At 36.9% G+C, this 19,896-nt stretch overlaps 2 protein-coding genes across 3 annotated transcripts in view; one reads left to right on the plus strand and one right to left on the minus strand.

Moving 5' to 3' along the window:
- Positions 1–4,587, plus strand: part of LOC118804359 (tetraspanin-1-like) — an 11,308-nt gene extending 6,721 nt beyond the window's left edge. For both annotated transcript variants that reach the window (XM_036564858.1, XM_036564857.1), the window contains 4 exons: positions 843–950; positions 1,850–1,981; positions 2,890–2,982; positions 3,639–4,587. In XM_036564858.1, the coding sequence (XP_036420751.1) occupies positions 843–950; positions 1,850–1,981; positions 2,890–2,982; positions 3,639–3,680 (375 nt within the window). In that variant the 3' untranslated portion in view covers positions 3,681–4,587. The remainder of the gene's footprint in view (positions 1–842; positions 951–1,849; positions 1,982–2,889; positions 2,983–3,638) is intronic.
- A 2,448-nt stretch (positions 4,588–7,035) lies between these two features.
- On the minus strand, positions 7,036–18,950 carry LOC118804353 (verrucotoxin subunit beta-like). Its single transcript, XM_036564848.1, has 8 exons — positions 18,789–18,950; positions 18,020–18,127; positions 14,953–16,688; positions 14,677–14,793; positions 13,491–13,579; positions 7,720–7,924; positions 7,515–7,628; positions 7,036–7,080 (listed from the first exon to the last, which is right to left on the minus strand). The coding sequence occupies exons 2-8, from the start codon at positions 18,102–18,104 to the stop codon at positions 7,036–7,038; spliced, it is 2,391 nt and encodes a 796-aa protein (XP_036420741.1). The 5' UTR covers positions 18,105–18,127; positions 18,789–18,950.
- Between the last annotated feature and the right edge of the window lie 946 nt (positions 18,951–19,896).

Below are 19,896 nucleotides of genomic sequence, written 5' to 3' on the forward strand. Positions count from 1 at the left end.
CAACACCAAATATTTTTTTAGGAATTATCGTCACTTACTGACATAGTAAAGAATGTGGAAAGCCTTCTGAGATGTGGTGTGATTTCCGAGATGTTTACTTCCTGTTTTTGAAATGAATCTGGCCTACCACATTTACAGAGAACACTTATTTCTGGAGTTTAAAAATAGAGAAGCACTTGATTAAGCCCTGCTGACCATAGCTCAGTGATTCAGCCAGTTGTACAGCATATGGAATTTTATAAAACCCCCACATGTTTGTGAAGTCCCCAGAATGAAAAGTTTTCATGTTCTCATCATTGACATTTAACAAACTGGGAGGTGGGAGGTTCTCACTGATCCATTCTTATAAAGTTCAAGAGATGATTTTCAGTAACCGCAAACGTTATGAGATTATTAGAGACCTTTTTAGAAACATGAAATGGCTTGTAATGGTAATGCTCAGTTCTAAGAGTTAATGAAGAGCTCCCTCTACTGTCAGAGATAGAAATGGGTTATCAATTATTATAATAATATCAATTATACAACTAGTATCCTTGTAGGGCTGTCACTACTGATTATATTGGTAATTGATTGGCAATAAATTACTATTTATCAGTTATTCTGATGAATATTTGAGTAACTGAGTATTTTAAAAAAGGCTAAAGAATAAAAATGCACCTAACTGGACCATAACGAATTATGCACAGCCTTTCAGAAAAGCCCTTCAAAAGACCCTCATAAAAGACATAAGTACACATATATCATACATCATCACCATACAAACTGAAACTAATCACTGCTGATTCATTTTTTGTAACGAAGTTTAATCAAGTAATCATGATAGCTGTACTCTTTTCCTTCAGGCACAAAAGCTGTTGGAAGAAATTCGTCAAAAAGCTGCTCAGAGTATCAAGTCATCCTATGGTGAAAATAAAGTCCTCACAACTGCATGGAACGAGACAATGAATCTGGTACATTACCCTCTATGTAAACAAAATATTTTGTTATATGTTGCCATTATATGCATATATTTTTATATGGGACAGATTCTAAACAAATTGATTTAATTTTCTTTTTGTGTGTTAGAAGTATTCTAATGTGAACTTTCTAAAAGACGTGTTCCAATAATGTAAAATATTAGTTCAGGAAACAATTATATTGTCTGATTTAATGTTACTGTATTGATGATCTTGTTGATTCTTAACTTCAAGAGTCAGAATTCTAAAGGGTCCATTTGCCCAAAAATGCTGATGCTACAAATAATGAGGTTACAGTCATGTGCAAAAAAAAAAATCTGGTCAAATGACAAGTTCATTTTAACGGAAAATAAGTGAACATTTCCTCTACAGAGAACACACTTAACTATGACATCTTTCAGCAAAATGTAGAGCACAATTTCTGTTTATTTGCTTAACACATTTTAACACATCATAATGTAATATAAAGTGTGCAGAAGTGTGTTCTCTTTAGAGAATGCGTTAACTTCTTTTATCTTAGAAAATCAACAATACATGTGATTTGACCAAAGGTGCACAGACTTTAGCATTTGACTGTATACGCTTAATGTACTTTAGCATTTGAAACTGGTAGCCCTCATCATCTGAAGTGATTATCAATCAAATTAGGTCAAACTAGATCTCAACCGTGACAATGTCTTTGTTTGGGGGGAGGGGAGTGGGGAGGAGTTTTCAGGGGCTTAGCCATGTCTCAGATGCTGGACTGTCTATAGCTGTTAGCTTTGTTTCAGTTCTCCATGTTAGCACCGTTGGCTGAAGTTCTTCCCCTTTAAGTTTGTGTGTGTGTGTGTGTGTGTGTGTGTGTGTGTGTGTGTGTGTGTGTGTGTATGTGTGTGTGTGTTATGCTTTGTCAGATGAAATGCTGTGGATACAACAACTACAATGACTTCACTGACTCCCCATTCGTAAAACACAACTCACAGTACCCTAACGACTGTTGCCATGGAAAACCTGCAAAGTGTACCTACAATGAAGCAAGAATAGAGGTACTGAGCACACTCTTCTCATCACAGTCTAAAACCATCACAGTGCTTCTGATCACAAGCTGCAAACATCATAAAAACTTCTTTTTCTAAAAAAAGAATGTAACTGCAAAGAATGACAGCAACAGTAACCTCCAAACTAAGTATAATATCAAAAATGTAAGTTTTAGCGTTTTTGCACTTTGCCTTTATTGCAGCTTCCATTCTTTTCAGGAGACTCGCTCTCAATTTTTTAAATAAATCTGCAGACATATTTTTCCACACCTCTTAGAAGTTGGTTGCTTTTTCTGTAGGACCCAAATAATCCCAAAAACATTCAGTAATGTTGAGGTCCGGACTCTGGATGATCAGGTCATTGTTCTGAGAACACCAGCAGTTTCGTTTATTTGCAATTATTTTCCTCTTTTTTGTCTATTTCCTTTTCCTTGACTTCTTCACAGCTACACATCCTTTCAGACTCATAGTGCTGAGTTGTCTTCTCACAGTGGAAGGACGGACAGAATCTCCTTAGATTTTTTCAGATCTGAAGTAACAAAGATGAAAGCTTTAAGTGCTGTTTATCTGATGGGGACAGTTTTGGTGGTCTCCCATGGTTGCAAGGATGTTAGGAGTCCCATTATCTCTGTTTTTTTTAATTATTACTGTTTTTTCCTGTCTGACATTCTCCTTCCATATAAAAGTGGATTACCTTATATCTAATCTCCTCAGAAATGTTTCCAAAAATAAATAAATAAATAAAAACTTAAACTTATTGGACATTTTGACAGTACTGTATGTTTACAGATACTGTGCTCATAGTAATAAATGAAAGGCATTGTTTACAATCACACTGCACATTATTTACTGAGCATCCATCCATTTATTCATCCACTCATCCTTCTCTTTATTTGTGCTGTCCTGTCTTCTTGCAGAATGTGACAGGCTGTTTTGATGCGCTGGCTAAACTAGTGAAGGATAACTCAAATTGGCTGGCTGGAGTGGCCATTTGCATCGCTGCCATAGAGGTATTTGACCTAAGTCACCAACTTTGGTCAATTTGCTTTCCTCCTGTAATAGTTGCATTCATGCATTGTCCACTTTATCAGGTAGACCTACCCTTGTATCTACACTCATTGTCCGTTTTATCAGCTCTTTGTAGTTCTACAATTACAGACTGTAGTCCATCTGTTTATCTGCATACTTTGTTAGCCCCCTTTTACCTTGTAAAATGGAGTAGTGGATCAGACACAGCAGTGCTGCTGGAGTTTTTAAACACTGTGTCTGCTCACTGTCCACTCCATTAGACACTCCTACCTTGTTGCTACCTTGTAGATGTAAAGTCAGAAACAATAGCTCATCTGTTGCTGCACAGTTTGTGTTAGTCATCCTCTAGTCCTCAGTGGTCAGTTTCTGGCCACAGGACACTATCCAAATAATACCTGTTCAGTGGTCCCTTGTTAGTCCTGGCCATGGAAGAAAGGGGGGCTAACAAAGTATGCAGAGAAATAGATCTGTAACTGTCTGTAATTGTAATCTGTAATTGTAGAAACATAAAGTACATCTATATGGTAAGTGGAGCTGATAAAATGAATAATGATGCAGCGTAGATGTACCTAATAATGTGACCAGTTAGTCGATATTAGACATGTTCGTTTACCATATTGTGGTCTGTCTTTTCTAGGTTTGTGCAATGATCGTCGCCATCTTACTGTACAAGAATTAGGGCAGTAAACCTGCAGGTCTGATAAGCAGTGCGATATATTAACGATCTCTCTGATTTAAAAGTGTGCTGTATGATCCAGTGTATTTCTGCAGTTTGTATTAAAAATATTGTCTTGACTAAGTATAAACTGTATATTTAAATTGTATCAACATAAAATACCCTGAGAGTGTGATGTAATTTCATGTTTGTTCATTGCCATTATCCATCATTATTAGATATCAGGTTAGGGGATGTTCCGATAGACAGACATACTTCTGTTGTGGTAACTGTTCCGTTGTGGTAACGTTTTCTTTTCGTCCATAGCTCATTGTCAAGATCAGGAGGGGATGAAAGACAGTATAGTGGTCCAAGCGTGAGGTTTAAATAAAATAATTCACTTATGGTCACAGGTAAATGAACAAAACACACATAACATATAGAAAATGGAGTTTACAGTTGCAGTTAAGGAATAATCTAAGCGCTCACTCTGGTAGCTTTTTTCAGAATGACAGTAGGTCAACAGGTATACATTGTCTATGCAAGTACTACAGTAATCACAGGTGTATACTTGTAGCAATCTGCTCAAATAAAGAACTCTGGCTCCAAGCCAGGCTTCTGTATGTAAAAAAAAATAAATCTGCTGAAGCTGAAGACTTTAATTATAAAAAAAGGAAAAAATTCTGCATTAAACACTGGATGACTTGGTGTCTTCAGTCTCCGAAAGAAAGTTGATGTACCTAATATTCTCCTGTCCCAAATTTATTGTGAAATACTGCAGTATATATTTCCAAGATAGGTAGATAGATAGTAGACAGATAGATAGATAGATAGATAGATAGATAGACAGATAAAGTTGATGAGGTAAATAATCAGATATCATGTTTTTGTACTGCTTTCTGTTTAATAAAAATCAAACAGCATACACTAATCACTGCTTTCTGTTCCAAATTTTTTGGGACCTGAGGTTTTTTTATGTACATGATAACGAATCTACTGAGCATGTCTCTAAAAGTCTCAGTCATGAATGTCTGTAACACAGAGGAGATGTTAATGCCTGCAACCATGACCCTGTTCATAATGGTCAGAAGCAGCAGATAATACAGTCTTCCCCTAATCCACTTCACAAATCTGTAATAGACTCTGTGCTCTACACAGGTCTAATTTTGTAAGGCATTCTAACAGTTGGTGCTTATACTGGCTGGAGTGGATAAAAATGTGATTCCATTTAACTTTGGCTTCAATAGTCTAGGTCCACATGGAGACCTCTGTCTTTCTGTTTTATAAAAAAGAAACCACCCAATGCCAGTGTCAAAGAAAGCCATATAAACCCGATTTGGAGAGCTTCCTGAAAGTATACTTCCATAGCCTCAATCTCTGTAACAGACCACAGGTTCCCAAGCAGGTAAGGACTGTGTAAAAGACATAAAAGACCAGATGTCAAATTACTTCCTTCTACTCACCTATGACAAAACAAAGTTCTTGGTCCAAAAGCTGCTAGAAAAAAAATGGCGTAATTAAAAAGGGTTAGCTGCGTAGCGGGTTAGCATCAGGAACATCCGTGAAAAACCTTGGTGTCACAATTGTTCCGTTCTGTCTTTCGATGCACACATTAGTAATGAAAACATGAAACAATAGCTTTCCTTCATCTTTGCAAATTTTAGAAACACACTATTCCCACAGGATGCAGAAAAACTAGCTACCTCAAGGTTGGATTACTGTAATGCCCTGCTGTCTGGATGTTCAAGGAAAAGCCTAGACAAGCTTCAGTTAGCCCAGAGTGCTGCTCCCAGAGTTCTTACAAGAACTAGATCATAACAGTATCATTCCAGTTTTAACAGAACTAGAAAAAAGTGCTATACAAATACATTTGAATTAACTGAACTGATAATTGCTTCAGGTGACTATTGTGGTATTGTGGAAGCTCTTCAAAGAAGATGTGTACAAGAGAGTTTTCAAAGCTCAGTATCTTAATGTTCAATATTTATTGAACACATAAAAATATATGAATATTCAAGAACATTTTTATAATATTGGACATTTAAAGAGCTTTTCTCTCAAACAAATGTCAGTTTTGAACTCTTCTAATGTTAAAATAGTGGAAGTAGAGGTACAAAGCAGATACTCTTAATTTAAGCAGGTGCAGGGAAGCACTCAAATAAAGCTAAAGAGTGAAGTCTTCAAATACAGCTGAAGACAAAAGCAGTGTAACAGTGTAATCAGCAGGATAATGTGACATTCACCAATCGGCTAGTCAACTCCATTTCAGAATCCCAAATAGGAGAGGAATACGTTTAGTATCATTTGGTCAATTCAGAACAGATGAGACAGGTGAGACTAAAAGGACATGAAAAGGAAGAGAAGTTTACAACAAGCAACAGCAGACATACAGATCATGTAGAATTCCAAATATTTTCCCTTTTACCCTCACTTTATTATCTAGCACAGAGTGGTTAGCTAAAACCTTGATAATGTAAACAAGTTTAACATCTTCATAAGATGCAATTCATCCATGGAAAATCCACATGCATTCATTCATTCACATTCCCACAAGCTGACTTCTACCAAGGCTTTTTGCTCAACTCGTGTAGTTTCAACATGTGGCATATGATTATAATGTAATATCTCTACTTTTTAAATGTGCTTATTATGTCTTATGGCTTATTATATCTCAGATGATCCTTCAGATGGTACAATTCATAACTCAGAACAGAAAACTCCCATTCATTTATGCACTGCTGTACCATAAGCAGTGGTACACGATTTAACACAAAGTAAACAGAACTATTTAATCAAATCAGTCTATCGTCTTTTATCATCTCTAATAAACAACTACAACTGATAGGCTTTAACAATAGTCATTGTTTTTCATTTTAATTCTCATTCTCGCTTTGGCTGTCTACTATCTGCCGATATTATCGGTTAACCGTAATACTCCTGTCATGGTTATGATCATTGGTTAATCTAAATTCTTCTGTCATTAAACTACAACATTTCACTGACTTTGCATTCAAACCGGAGGTCTGTACAACCAATAGACTTCAAGATGATGACAATAAAATATGATAGAGTTACATTTTCTGGCTATTTTGATGTTCCCAGATGGTGATGTTGATTCATTAGAAAACACTGTATGAAACATGTTTAAAGTATGCTCACATGTGCAAAGTTACATGTCCTTCCATGTTTGTCATCATGTTCTTAACAAGATATGAGCCACTTTTTTGGCCTACTCAACTGATTCAATCTACATTAAATGGGACATAATAAAAAAATAAAAAATAATATAAAGTACTACATACATTCATATAAATGCAATGATTTTTTGTGTCAGCAACCCAGTATATCCAAGATACTCAAGGTTAGATGATCAATCTCTTCAAAAATGGGCAGGAATGATGACCTTCTTATTGATATGGTCCACCTGGTGAAAGAAAAAAAAAATTCTTTACTTTCACCTCCTAGCAGTGTGGCTTCTTCTACTAAACAAGAATCTATTCTCCTGTGGCTGATTTTAACTGAACAGCCAAACCCTGAACAGATGTTTGTCTACTTCTTCAAAGTAAATTTTAAAACATTACACTATGGTTGTTAGCTTAACATCAGTCAGTCTTGGTGTTTTTGGTTATTGTGCTATAAGCGTGAATTAAAATATGTGATGTTGCATGTGAGTGAAACAAAAAAGGCGACTGTGAAATGATTAATACAGACACATTTCTCATTGATGAATAGATTCTGACATTCAGTCTTTCCACTGCACCAAGAAAATGAGATAATTCTACATATCACATGTGTACACTATTTTAGTTAAATTAAACAACAAATTAAATGTTAAATGAAATGAGTTAAATGACTTACTTCAATTATGCCAAAGGTGTTCATGAAGACATCTCCACTGATATTAAGTACAGACACTTTCTTCAGTGGTATGCAGTGACTGAAAGCACAGAACCTGTGCCCATTCACAATTACCTGAGGAAATTAAAGCAAACCTTTTGTTTCTCCTTTTACTTAATTTATTTAAGTTTCTGATCCACTCATTTCAGTTCTTGACATACTGTACCTCATAGCCTTCTGGATTAATTGCCATGCATATATCAAAGGCTCCTCCCTTGCTAAAAGGACCCTCTGGGGTCTCTTCTGGATTCTCCCACCGCCCGTTTCTGAAGCTGTCACAGACCACAGAGCATTCCTCACAAAAGTGGGGGTTGAAGTGGAATGCAACATCATCACCATCCATTGGCCCAGTCTTCAGATTTATTTCAAATCTGTAAACAGCACAAAAACGAAAATCTTAAATGAAGAAATTGAAAGAAAATCTTGTTTTGGTATTTCTGTCAATGGTTGTGTCAGAGTGTAAAATAATATTTAAGTAATTACATTTCATATTTACTTTTTAATGTGTTACAGTGAAGATTACTATAATGTGTATTGAGGTCAGTACTATGAGATCATACCCTTCGGCATCTGAAGGAACAACACCTTGGAAGAACAAAATCAGTCCAGCTCTCAACCCTCCAGTGATTGGGTTCACATAGGCTTTAATCTGTGGTGATCGTAAGCATTGCAGGTATAAGGAAGGACCAAATATTTATAAAAGTAACATGTATTATTATCATTCATGTAGGGTTGGACAGTATGACACGAATATAGTATACCATGGTATTTTTAAAAAAAATTTATGGTATTGCAAAATTATGATGTGTGAAATTTCTATGTCACGTCTTAAAGGCCATAAACACATGACTCTCATTTATATTTTACAGGGGCTAACTGGTTGGTGGTGTGGGAGCTCACTGATAGGTGGTGCTTATAGAAAGCGAGGGAATGTAAGAGCCAGGATAAAACTAAAGTAAAATAAATATGAAATGTAAATAAACATAAAAGAAAAAGTGCTTCTGAATGTTTACTTTGTTTGAAAGATTTAAGAAATTACTGAATTCCAATTTGAAAAGGATAAATTTTAGTTTCTTATTCGACCATCTGCATTTATGTATTTTATTCAGTCCCATTGCCACAAGTGTATAAAATCAAGCACGTAGCCATGCAGTCTGCCTTTACAAACATTTGTGAAAGAATGGGTCGATCTAAAGATCTTATTGAATTTGAACGTGTGGCATGGGGTTTCATGGCCAAGCAGCTGCATGCAAGCCTCACATCACGAAGCACAATGCCAAGCGTCGATCGGAATGGTGTAAAGCACGCCGCCACTGGACTCTGGGGCAGTGGAAATATTTTCTGTGAATGGATGAATCACACTTCTCTATGTGGCAGTCTGATGGACGAGTCTGGGATTGGCAAACGTTAACTGCCTGACTGCATTATGCTAACTGTAAAGTTCGGTGGAGGAGGGATAATGCTGTGGGGTTGTTTTTCAGGGGTTGGCCCAAGACCCTTAGTTCCAGTAAGGGGAAATCTAAATGCTTCAGCAGACCAAGACATTTTGGACAACTATATGCTCCCAGCTCTGTGAGAACAGTTTGGGGAAGACCCTTTTCTGTTACAGCATGACTGAGTCCCAGTGCACAAAGCAAGGACCATAAAGGCATGGCTGGGTGAGTTTGGTGTGGAAGAACCTGACCTCAACCCCATCAAACACCTTTAGTATGAAACAGTACAGAGACTGTGAGCCAGACCCTCTCGTCCAATATGAGTCTCTGACCTCACTAAAGCTCTTCTGGATGAATGGGCAAAAATTTCAACAGACACACTCCGGACCAACTCCATATTAATACATATGGATTTAGAATGTCATAAAATGTGATACAGTGATAGTGATAATAACAGCATGTTTAGAATGCTTGTGTGGGCGAAACTGTTGTATAATAAACTAACTGTTGTTATTTCAGCTAAGTTTTCTTTGGTTGCCAACTTGCGCAGACTCCACTATCAGGTGGCGTGAGCTGAGAGACAGTTTGATGACGACAGGGCTTAATCCACATTGGCTAGAAAGTCTACCGACAACCATGTGGACACAAGCAGTGTTAAATAGAGCACAAAATGTTTGTTATTTTTACATATAAAGCTGAAATTTATATTCTAAAAGAAATGTTACCTTTAAAGTGTGAACACTGTGAGCTGGTTATGAAAAAAAGTCATTAATCACGCTTGGCATTGGTTAACTACCTCACGAACAGCTTGCTGATGTTGAGCGATGTGCTGAAATGTTAAGCAGTACTCTGAGTCACCAGTATGTGTATCTCCATTAAAAACAATGATTTTGAATGTTTGGGCCTTGTGGGATTGGAGTGTGTTGGTGTTAAATATGATAAAAGCTCAGCAATGTCTACATACACCATAGAACATGTTTGATTTTGGCTTTCACTCAGTCACTGGATTTTTAAGGGTTCACACTCTTAAAATCCTCTAAAGAGGTGTCATTTTAGTATCAGTTAGCTGGAACCAAGACTATGCTGTGACTATGCATTTGGCAGTCTACTCAAAACACTACAGTTCCAAACACCACAGCACAGGTTCCATTTGGGAACCTTGACTTTTGCTCTCTCATACATTCGTTTTTATCATCTACACTTTATCTACACATCATCTACACAGTTTCAGCAGAGTAGCAGTTAGTCAGAATCAAGCCTGTACTGTGGCGTGTGAAACCGTTTGTTTGTCTGTAACCTGCTTGCTAAGCAAATGATAAAGTTAGCTGATCAGGCTACAGATACATCACAGACACTCCGCCCTACTGTATACTGTGGGACCGGAGACAGTTTGAAGGTATTAAAAAATGAGAAACCGCCCAACCCTAAATTCATGCCGTGATTTTCAAGATTTATATTGTATTGCCTGTATTGTTTATGCCATGAATTTATGACATGAAAACTATCTAAAAGGGCAATGTGTATCTCATCGCTGTCCAAAGAAAAACAAGTATCTCCAAAATGGCAACTTTACAGGAGAGGTCAAAAACATTCTTTATTTTTAATGTAAGTCAATGTGAAGATATTTTATTCCAAGTAATTTTAGAGTATTGCTATTGGTCCATTCATCATGAAAATTTCACATGATGTAAATGACAGCCATCATGTTCAAATGATGCAGAAAACTAAAAATCAACAAAAATGGCGATGCATGTTTTTCGCTGAACATTGACTATATGTTTATAAGACTAATCTTTAACCACTTAAACTCAAAGCACCCACTAGCAAATCCACAAATTAGTTTCACAGTATCAAATAATTTATAGCAGTACAGAACATTAAACTCACATATTAATAACTAAATCATAATTCTAGAAATCAAGAATTTAAACTAGAAGGAACTTTTAACCCCCTCTCAAATGCAATATTACTCACAGGGTTGCAGACTGGATTTGGGACTCCTGACTGGATGTTAGAAAGTTTCCCATGTGAGTTTTCTGGACTTAGTTCCATACCAAAGGTAGAGTTACTCCAGTTCTGGGCAGAAAAAAAGTTTGAAGAAAGTTGAATATATCTTATCTACAAAATACATTTCATACTCAACAAAGACTTTCATGTGTCCCAGCTGTGTAAGAAGTGGATTAAGTTTGCATTTCTTTATTACTGTGAAGCAAATCACTTCTCTCATGTAAGTGTGACACAGGGGCATAGCCACGGAGATTGATCACTCATGATCAAATGAGGACAGTATATTTATTGAGCTGCATTTTTAAGATAATGATCAGATTTATTTTCTAGAAGTGCTATCTATGCATCATGGTCAATCAAATCATTATGTTCTCTACCAACTCTGCCTTCTTTTCCTCAGTCCTGCTTAGCAGCCTTCAGTCTGTTATTTGCATGTTCATTACAATGTCCTTTTACTTGATAAAATGTCTATTTCAATGCATCAAGACATATAAGGTAAGACATAAATGCCCTATAAACATCTTTCATGTCCTGCCTGGCAGTATGCTTTAGCCAAGGATGATTAGGTTTAGGGTTTTAAGTTTGCTGTGTTTTTTTTCCTAATCTTTCTCAACTTTAGGTTTTGTCATCTTCATTGCAAAGAGGTTGTGCCTGTGGTGAGCAGATGCATGCTTTCTGCCTACACCACTACTGTGACTGCTTTATGTGTCGCTAAAATGCGGCACGTTTAACTTAGAAGAACAAAAGTAAATATAGAGCTGAGGACTAGTCTGATTGAAACGTGGGTGACAGCAAGCCTTGTGTGCTTCAATATTAAAACTTCATACTGACTGATGTTGAAATCCTCTGTTTAGTGCGGTGCCTAATGTTTAATCTCTCATTTCTGCTGTAATGACAGGGACCAAATTTAACTTTAATAACGTTTTTGACTTGACTCATTATATTGCCTCGCTATCATGAGTGGCTACCACAACTGATGAGGAACTATGGCTAACTGCATAGCAACGCCTACACCATAAACGACGTTACTAAACATCTGGATGTACTGAGAAAAATAAATATATTTGTTATACTGAATTATTGATCATGTTGTGCACTGCTCTACAGCGACATCTGGTGGGGCCAGGACGCTAATATAGAGACACTCTGTTACATTAGCTACTTAAAAATGCTTACTTGCTGCACTGAATCAAATCCTGTGCTTATTTATCAGCTTGTGTTTGTTACAAATGACTGCAAATGAAGCTAATTGCTAACTTAGCTAGCTCATTTACTACAACTCATTTACAGTTTGGCACTTTAGGCTCACCCCTCTTCTGAAAGAAATTGATCAGAATTTGTTTGCCTACTTTTTGCTTCCTCTCTGTCTCTCTTCATTCCTTTTGTTTGTGAAATCCTGATTTTGGTTTTATTTTAACCAGGTCAGAACTGGTGACCAGCAACTAACTGCCATCTTTTATTTTTGAGGTGGGGGTGGGGTGGGCAACAGGTGAATAAGCAGAACTTGAAAGATAATGCAGTCATATCTTATTTATTTGTATAATAACAGAGTATTATACAATACTGTTATTCGAAAAGGGAGGGCCCATTTTAGAGGGCCCTCCACTCAGGGTGGGCCCTGGTTAGTCAGATCCGTCATTACCTGTGGTCCAAAGCCCCTGTTCTCATCTACTGAATTTGGGAAGAAAGCATTTTCATGCAATTCCTCATTGTATGGTGTATTGGTTTTATTTGCCCTAGATATTTTATATATTTTAAATGTGTTCCTAATATTGATACAAATTACTTTAAAATTATAAAACTGAAATTCTAATTTATTTTTATTTACTATTATGTACTACATATTGTATGTCTTTCAGGGTCCGAGTATAAGTTTTAGTCTCAACCTCAAATAAACACATAAATGAATAAATGAAAGATACTTCAACATATGTTTTGTATGCAGCCTCCAATGATACAGATGTAAATATTCTTATTTCTTGAATTACTTTAGATGTACTTGCCTCTTGAGAAATGAACTTACTTGAACAATACCGATGGTGTTCATTAAGACATCTCCACTGATGAGAAGGGTAGTGGCTCCCTCTATTGATACAGAACCTCTGGAGCGGAACTCATGCTTCTGACCATTCACAAATACCTTAAAAGAAACTATAAGTCATTCAAGTGCTTCACAATATTTATTATATTTGACGTCTAATTTTATTAATCACTATACCTCATAGCTATCTGTCTTAATGACAATAAAGATATCAAAGGCTGATCCTCTGGGTAAAACACATACTTTATATTTATCCCTAAAGAAAGCAAAATATGTGAAGTGACGTGTGAAGATTTCGCTGAAGCAAAATTCCATCACAGTGGTATTGTTTTCCTTTGGCCCAGTCATATATTTTATGTTAAACCTGTAAAGAATAAAAAAGTTTTGGTATGTAAAAGTAATTATCTATCTAGCACATATCAGACATTTGGTGTATTAAATATCAGGAATTCATACCCCCTTCCATCTGGATGAACCACCCCTTGGAAGAAGAAAGCTATTCCTGGTTTCAGCCCTTCAGGGATTGCAACCACATAGGGAGTGCCCTGTGATTAAAACAAATATGGCATTCAGTCAGTGATATAATGTTTATATAGGAAGCATTTAGCTGCTGCAAGGTCATTTCTAAGGTCATAATTTCCATTAGAATGCAGAAATTATGAAACTACTGAGAAGCTGGGCCATAAGTCAACTGTTTGCCTGTTTATCTGACCCAACTAACTAGCGGTATCCTTTAAACTGTACACTGTCAAGGTCTGTGTGTTATTAAGAACGTCTGCAACCTTAATTTTTTTGTATTAGGGCCAAATTTACCAAAAGAGGTGCTAATTACAGACCTTGACTGTGTGTAATTAACATAAGAGTGGCAGGAAAACAGTCATTTGGAAATTATTTTTGACGTGTATTGCATTCAAAATAATACAACAGCATATTAATATTATTGTTTTGCCTCATGAATTTAGTTTTTTTTTTTTTTCAAAATAAACACAATTAAATTTTTATTCTTGCAGAAAACGCTGAGACCATAAAGCATTTAACACTTTGTAATGTTGCCATTCCTTTTCACAACATTTGTGATGTAGTGTTTTAGGTGTAATTCTGTCCCATTCTTCCTGCAAACAAGTTTTAAGGTGTGCAACAGCGCAGGGTCTTCACTGTCGCATTTTGCATTTTAAAATGGGCCACACTTTCTCTGTTGGGGGCAGGTCGGGACTGCAGACAAGCATAAATGTATATTTACAAATGAAATGAAGTTGACCAGACAAAACATGAAATATCTTGTGTTCATTCTGCAATGAAAGACAAATCGAAGTAAAATTTAAAAATCACTGCTTTTTATTAATTTGCATATTCCGTACTATCCTAACGTTTTCTGATTTAGGGTTGTACTTAAGTTTTGTTCCTTTGTGTTTCATGTTGTGTGAAAAAACACAGAAACGAAAGCTGATATTCTGTGCTCTAGTCTCATGCTCATCTTTTTATCAAGAATACAAAATTGAATATTCATCAGAAATGACCCATTTCACCTCATTGTCCCAGTGTTTTATGCATCATTGTATTTATAATTGACTCACTTTGCCAGGTCACAATATTTACTTAATTGAGGTTTACGCATTTTCACCTCAGTGTAAATGATACTCACAATGCCGCTGACTCGATGTGTGACCTCTGACCTGATGGTTGACAGATTCCACCGTGAAGTGATCAAGCTGGTCATTATCTTATTCCTTACTTCATTACAGAAGGAAGTAGTAATATCCTATTGGGAAGAAAATTATATTATTACATATCTTCCCCAGGATCTCAAACATAATATTGTTATTTTTCTTCTTTTTTACATTTTATTTTTTGATGCCATCAATAAAAGAAACTGGTGGATCTAAACAACCACCTTTCATTTCAACAGGCCCACTGTAACACTGACCTTGCATTGAACGGAGAAGAGGACGGAGTCACTGGCTTCGCTCACTCCCACATCACTAACTGCTCGGTAGCGGACCCGGTACTGGTTTGCTAGCTGCAGTCCAGTTAGTGTGAAGGTTTCTTGTGCATCCGGAGTGTCTGTGAATTCCCAACCTTCAGCATCAACTCCTGAAACATCTGGCTGTGCTGCTTTGTGTTCCACTCTGTACCACACCGTTAGTCCAGTTGAGGATTTCTGGAGCTTTAGGATCACATTCCTGTCCTGAACATCAATGCTGGGAGCCGGAGGCTTTGACACAGGCTGAAAGCTGCTGTCCACCATTTTCCCTTTTCTGTATAGGTGGATGGAGGTGCCAGAATTGGTGGAGTCTGAGACTGAGGCGATGATAAACCTGGTTTTATTTTTGTCTTTATTGGCCTCAGAAAAACTTTTGAAGAGAAAAAGATTCTCTCTCATCCTCTCAGATATTTCAGGATTGCTGAACCAGGCCTGGATGTCTTGGTCACTTGATTTTGGAACTGCTGACAGCTTTTCAAACTCATTGACTCTGAGGAACTCAGTTATGGCTAACAGATAAGGATCATCATATTTCAGAGAGGTGAAGGAGAAGCAAACTACTGTGTCAACATTGGGATTTAAAAGAATGCTGCTGAACTGGCCTGAAGATGTTACTACTGGGACATCACTCAGTTCCCTGGTGTAGAAATTCAGCAGATCTATTTCACACTGAACATTTTCTAACCACTTTCTCAGCATATTAGCCTGAAAGAGGGACTTGCCATGGATCAACAGGATGTCAGTCAGTGCCTGCTCATTCACCTCTCCACTGCGGATAGCAGGAAGGAGCCTGCACAGGGCTTTTTGGAACAACACTTTGTATTCACCAAATGATTGCTGGAATATTTGCAGCCTTTCTCTCAAATCTTGGAAACTGCTTACTGTTCTGTTTTTAACCAAGTCGTTGCATTTTCTCTCTACATCTCCCAGCTCCTCCAATACAGTCTCTACTTTAGATATCAGTGTAGCACCAATTTCTCTTTCCAGCGTAGCTGCTTTTTTGTTCAACAGGGCAAGGGGATAGAGCCAAACCTTCACTGGTACAGCATCGTTCTCCGTCTGCCTCAGCAGAGATGGCAGCTTCTTGTATAGCTGCAAGGCTTCCATGTATGTGGTAGGATTCTCCTCAAGCACACAGTCGCCATAAAATGTACAGCTGATATGTTCAGCCAATTCCTTTTCTTTGTCATTCATCTTTAGATCTCCTTCTCCCTCAATGGAAAGTAAAGGGATCTTCTTAACCATTACATTTAAATTTCCGTCGACCTCTTGTTTGTCTTCATCCTCTGAGAACGTTTTATCAAACACCATGAAAACCTGGGCTCCATACAGAACAGCTGTAACAACATGAGTGGCGGTTTTCTCCTCAAACACCTCGGGGTAGGTGATTTTGCCCAGCTGAATCATAGTAAGATGTTCATATCTTGTTGTCTGGCTGTACTGCAGAGTAACCCGGGACTGATGTGCTGAGGTCTTTTGATCACGCAAGTATTTGGCTGACCCTCCAACTTCCACCAATCCCCCAAGAAAGCTGGCTTTAAGGGAGGTGCTCACATTCATGAGGCTGGCCTTTTCACTGAGAGAGTCAGAAGCAGAGAATTTCAGATCTGTGTTGGGCTGTGGATGCACACCCAAATCCTGAGTCAATGATGCTTTATCCCACAGAGTAACACCTGAAATTAGTGACACACTAGAGCTGATCATTCTGTTACAAACTGTAAGACAGTCAAATGATGTCTTATGACTACGGATATTCACACTCAACCCCACTATTAGTACCAACCACATTAAACTTTCATTATTATATGGGGGATGTAGAATGCCTTTCTTTCTATGAACTCTTCTTATACATATTTTATACCACCATTTATCATTGAAGGGACATGATTAGAATGTGTATTGCCCAAGCGTTAATTTAAAAATCTAAAATGAATGTCTAATGTCTAAATGAATGAAACGGATCATTCTGAGATAATCTTATATTTATTAGTAATTAGCAGCATAACTATGATCTTGCAGGCCCCAGCGCAAAAAAAATAAAATAAAATAAATAAATAAAGCCCTCCTATACATGTTTTTTGAATTAATAAAAAATGACAGTGTAAGGGGAATGTTTCTGTTGTTATGTCTTAAATGAGTTGATGCTCTCATGGCATGCCACTCCACCCATGAGCATCTAATGTCACATGTTTTTTACAATATCTGTTTGGATTACTATATATTATTTGTCAGTGCAGTTATTTAATATGTAAGACAGATGAATACTGTTAAAAGAACACAAGTTTGGTTCTTTACTTCTTGCTGCCCTCCCGCCATAGCATGGATTTGTTCAATTCCATCAGCAGCACAACTGTGTTAATTTAATGAGAGATTGATTTGATAAAAGTATTGGATGGTAACTGCAACTACTGGAAGTCCCCAAGGGGAGCTTTAGGAAATGGTTACATCAGCATTGGCTGTTCATTTGTATGTATTCTGAGGTTAGTGTTTTTGGAAGAAATAAACACTTACTTCCCAGATAAATGGTTTCACAGATCATTTCTCAAACACCTGAGACCTTTGCATGGTATTATATAAACTATAGTATTGTTATTTATTTAGAATAACAATTGATTGTAAACTGTCACAAACTGACACCAAATAGCCTACTATTTGTCTGTACTATTGCTTCTCAATAGCTTTAAAATGAAAAACAGAAACTGAAACCCCATTTCATGCTGTGCATCAGCTTTGTGCTGTTATCAGTTAGGACTGAAACAGGAACCACTGTATCGTATCATCATTGAACTATCACATATTAAGTAACAAATTATAGATTATTAATATATTACGGAATCCTGCTATCCAAAAACAACTGTGCATGGTGCTGTAGTAGGAGATATCTATGGGTTATTTAATTGCACATTACAATGCAGAAACTGACTGTGCTTAAAAGAAATTAATAAATAAATAAACTCAAAGCTTTTTTTAAACTGTGGCATGTGAAAGAGCATGAAAGCTTTACCTGGAATAAAGGAATCTCTGCGACAGTCGTACAATGTGCCGGGATACAAAGACCTTCCTAGGGCTGCCATTTCAATGGGCTCCATGACTCAGGAAAAGGGAGAAGGACCTGTCATATAAATACTTCCAGATTATATATGATCATTATTTTTCCAGAACACAGGAAAAGAAGGTAATTGTATTCTTTTCAATTCTATTCTGTTCAAAATACATTTTAAAAAATGAAATTGTGCAATAAATCTTTATGCCTACAATGCTTGTTCATATTGTGACTCCAACTCCCCACCAGATGGAGACATTCCCTCAAACCCCAAACACGCCCTAATCATTTCTCCTGAGAACAGAAAATCATCTTTGGAGTGAGAAGTCAGGCTGTAAGGGTAGTTTACCAGTTTGCTGACTGGTTCCAAGAAGGTACTAATATTACTGAACAAGTAAATGTGTCCATTCTTTCTTCATGTTTGGGAAGTGCATCATGAATAACATTTATTTATGATTGCAATTTATTATAAGATCCTGAAAACAAAGCTGACAAAACATTTTTTCCTCAGAGGTTTCTTCCTCTCCTCATCTCTTTGGCTTGATAATCTTCTTAGACAAATCTTATTTTGTAATTGCTGCAAACCTGGCTAACACAAAAAGACAGGCTTCATCTAGAAGGAATCAGCTTACAAAACAGAATAGTGGTTCCTTCACACAGCAGCTGAACATGGGTAGAAAGAACTAGAAACCTTGCCCTCCAAATTACTTTGAAATACCAAAGGTCTTACCTTCCTGAAGATTCTCAGAAAAGCCCCGATATGTCAAAATATCATCTGTAGGTCTCTCTGCTTAAGGTTTTCCAATTTTGAGGACTGTTCATGACGGAAGAAAATGTGTGTCCCTGGTATTCAGAAGAAATCAAGCATCTTATTGTGGAGCTTTGTGTCTAGAATGCATACAGCTTAAACAGTGCTCAATACTGCAATCAGTATCATGTTACAGTGATCTCAGTCACTGTACGCATGCCCAGTAGAGTCATCTGCCTGCTTAACACAGCAGAACACAACGATCTCTCACAACCACAGGAACAGGTTAATGGACTGGGTGGCTAAGCCTCTACTGATAGGTCTGTAGTTCCCAGGGGAATTTTTTATAGCCCCAGTATGTCTGTTCATTTGAAACATTTAGAGTAGAAACAGACAGAAAATGTATCCAAAAATGGCTATTTACTCAAACTGCACTCAAGCATCTCTTTGTAGCTTGTATAAAGCACAGAGCTAGAATGACTTAAACACTGTAGCCATCTACTTACAACAGGCACAGATCAAGCAAAGGTACTCACGCAAGTTCACGCAAGCCTACTTCCTAGTCCTAACTATATTATTATATATTATTATTATTATATACGAGTCCTAAACACTTAAACACCCCAGCTGCGTCCCTTAGTTTGTTTAATCATTGGTATTGGCAAGAAAGAGAATTAACCAATCAGAATCATGCATTTTTTATGTTTCTGTTTCAGAAAAAAAAATAAAAATGGCATTGGTTTTTTTTAAAGGATTTGAGAACTGATGTGTTAATTTTTCTTTATACATACCGAAATCTGTCCATCATTTCCACATGAACAAAACAGTGCATCAATGAAATTATTGCTGAAGGAAAGACATAACTGTATTGGTGTATTTTAGCCATACATTAGAAAATTGTGTAGTTGAAATTAAATGCATCACTTGATCCAGTGCACAATATTAACTTTAAGAAAAACATAGGCCATGTAAGATATTAATATGGAGTTGTTTCACCCTTTGCAGCTATAACAGCTTCCACATTTCTGGGAAGCTTTCTACAAGATTTTAGAGTGTGTCTAAGGAAATTGTTGCCCATTCATCCAGAAGA

The sequence above is a fragment of the Colossoma macropomum genome, unplaced genomic scaffold, assembly GCF_904425465.1.
Source record: "Colossoma macropomum unplaced genomic scaffold, Colossoma_macropomum, whole genome shotgun sequence".
NCBI classification, from domain to species: domain Eukaryota; kingdom Metazoa; phylum Chordata; class Actinopteri; order Characiformes; family Serrasalmidae; genus Colossoma; species Colossoma macropomum.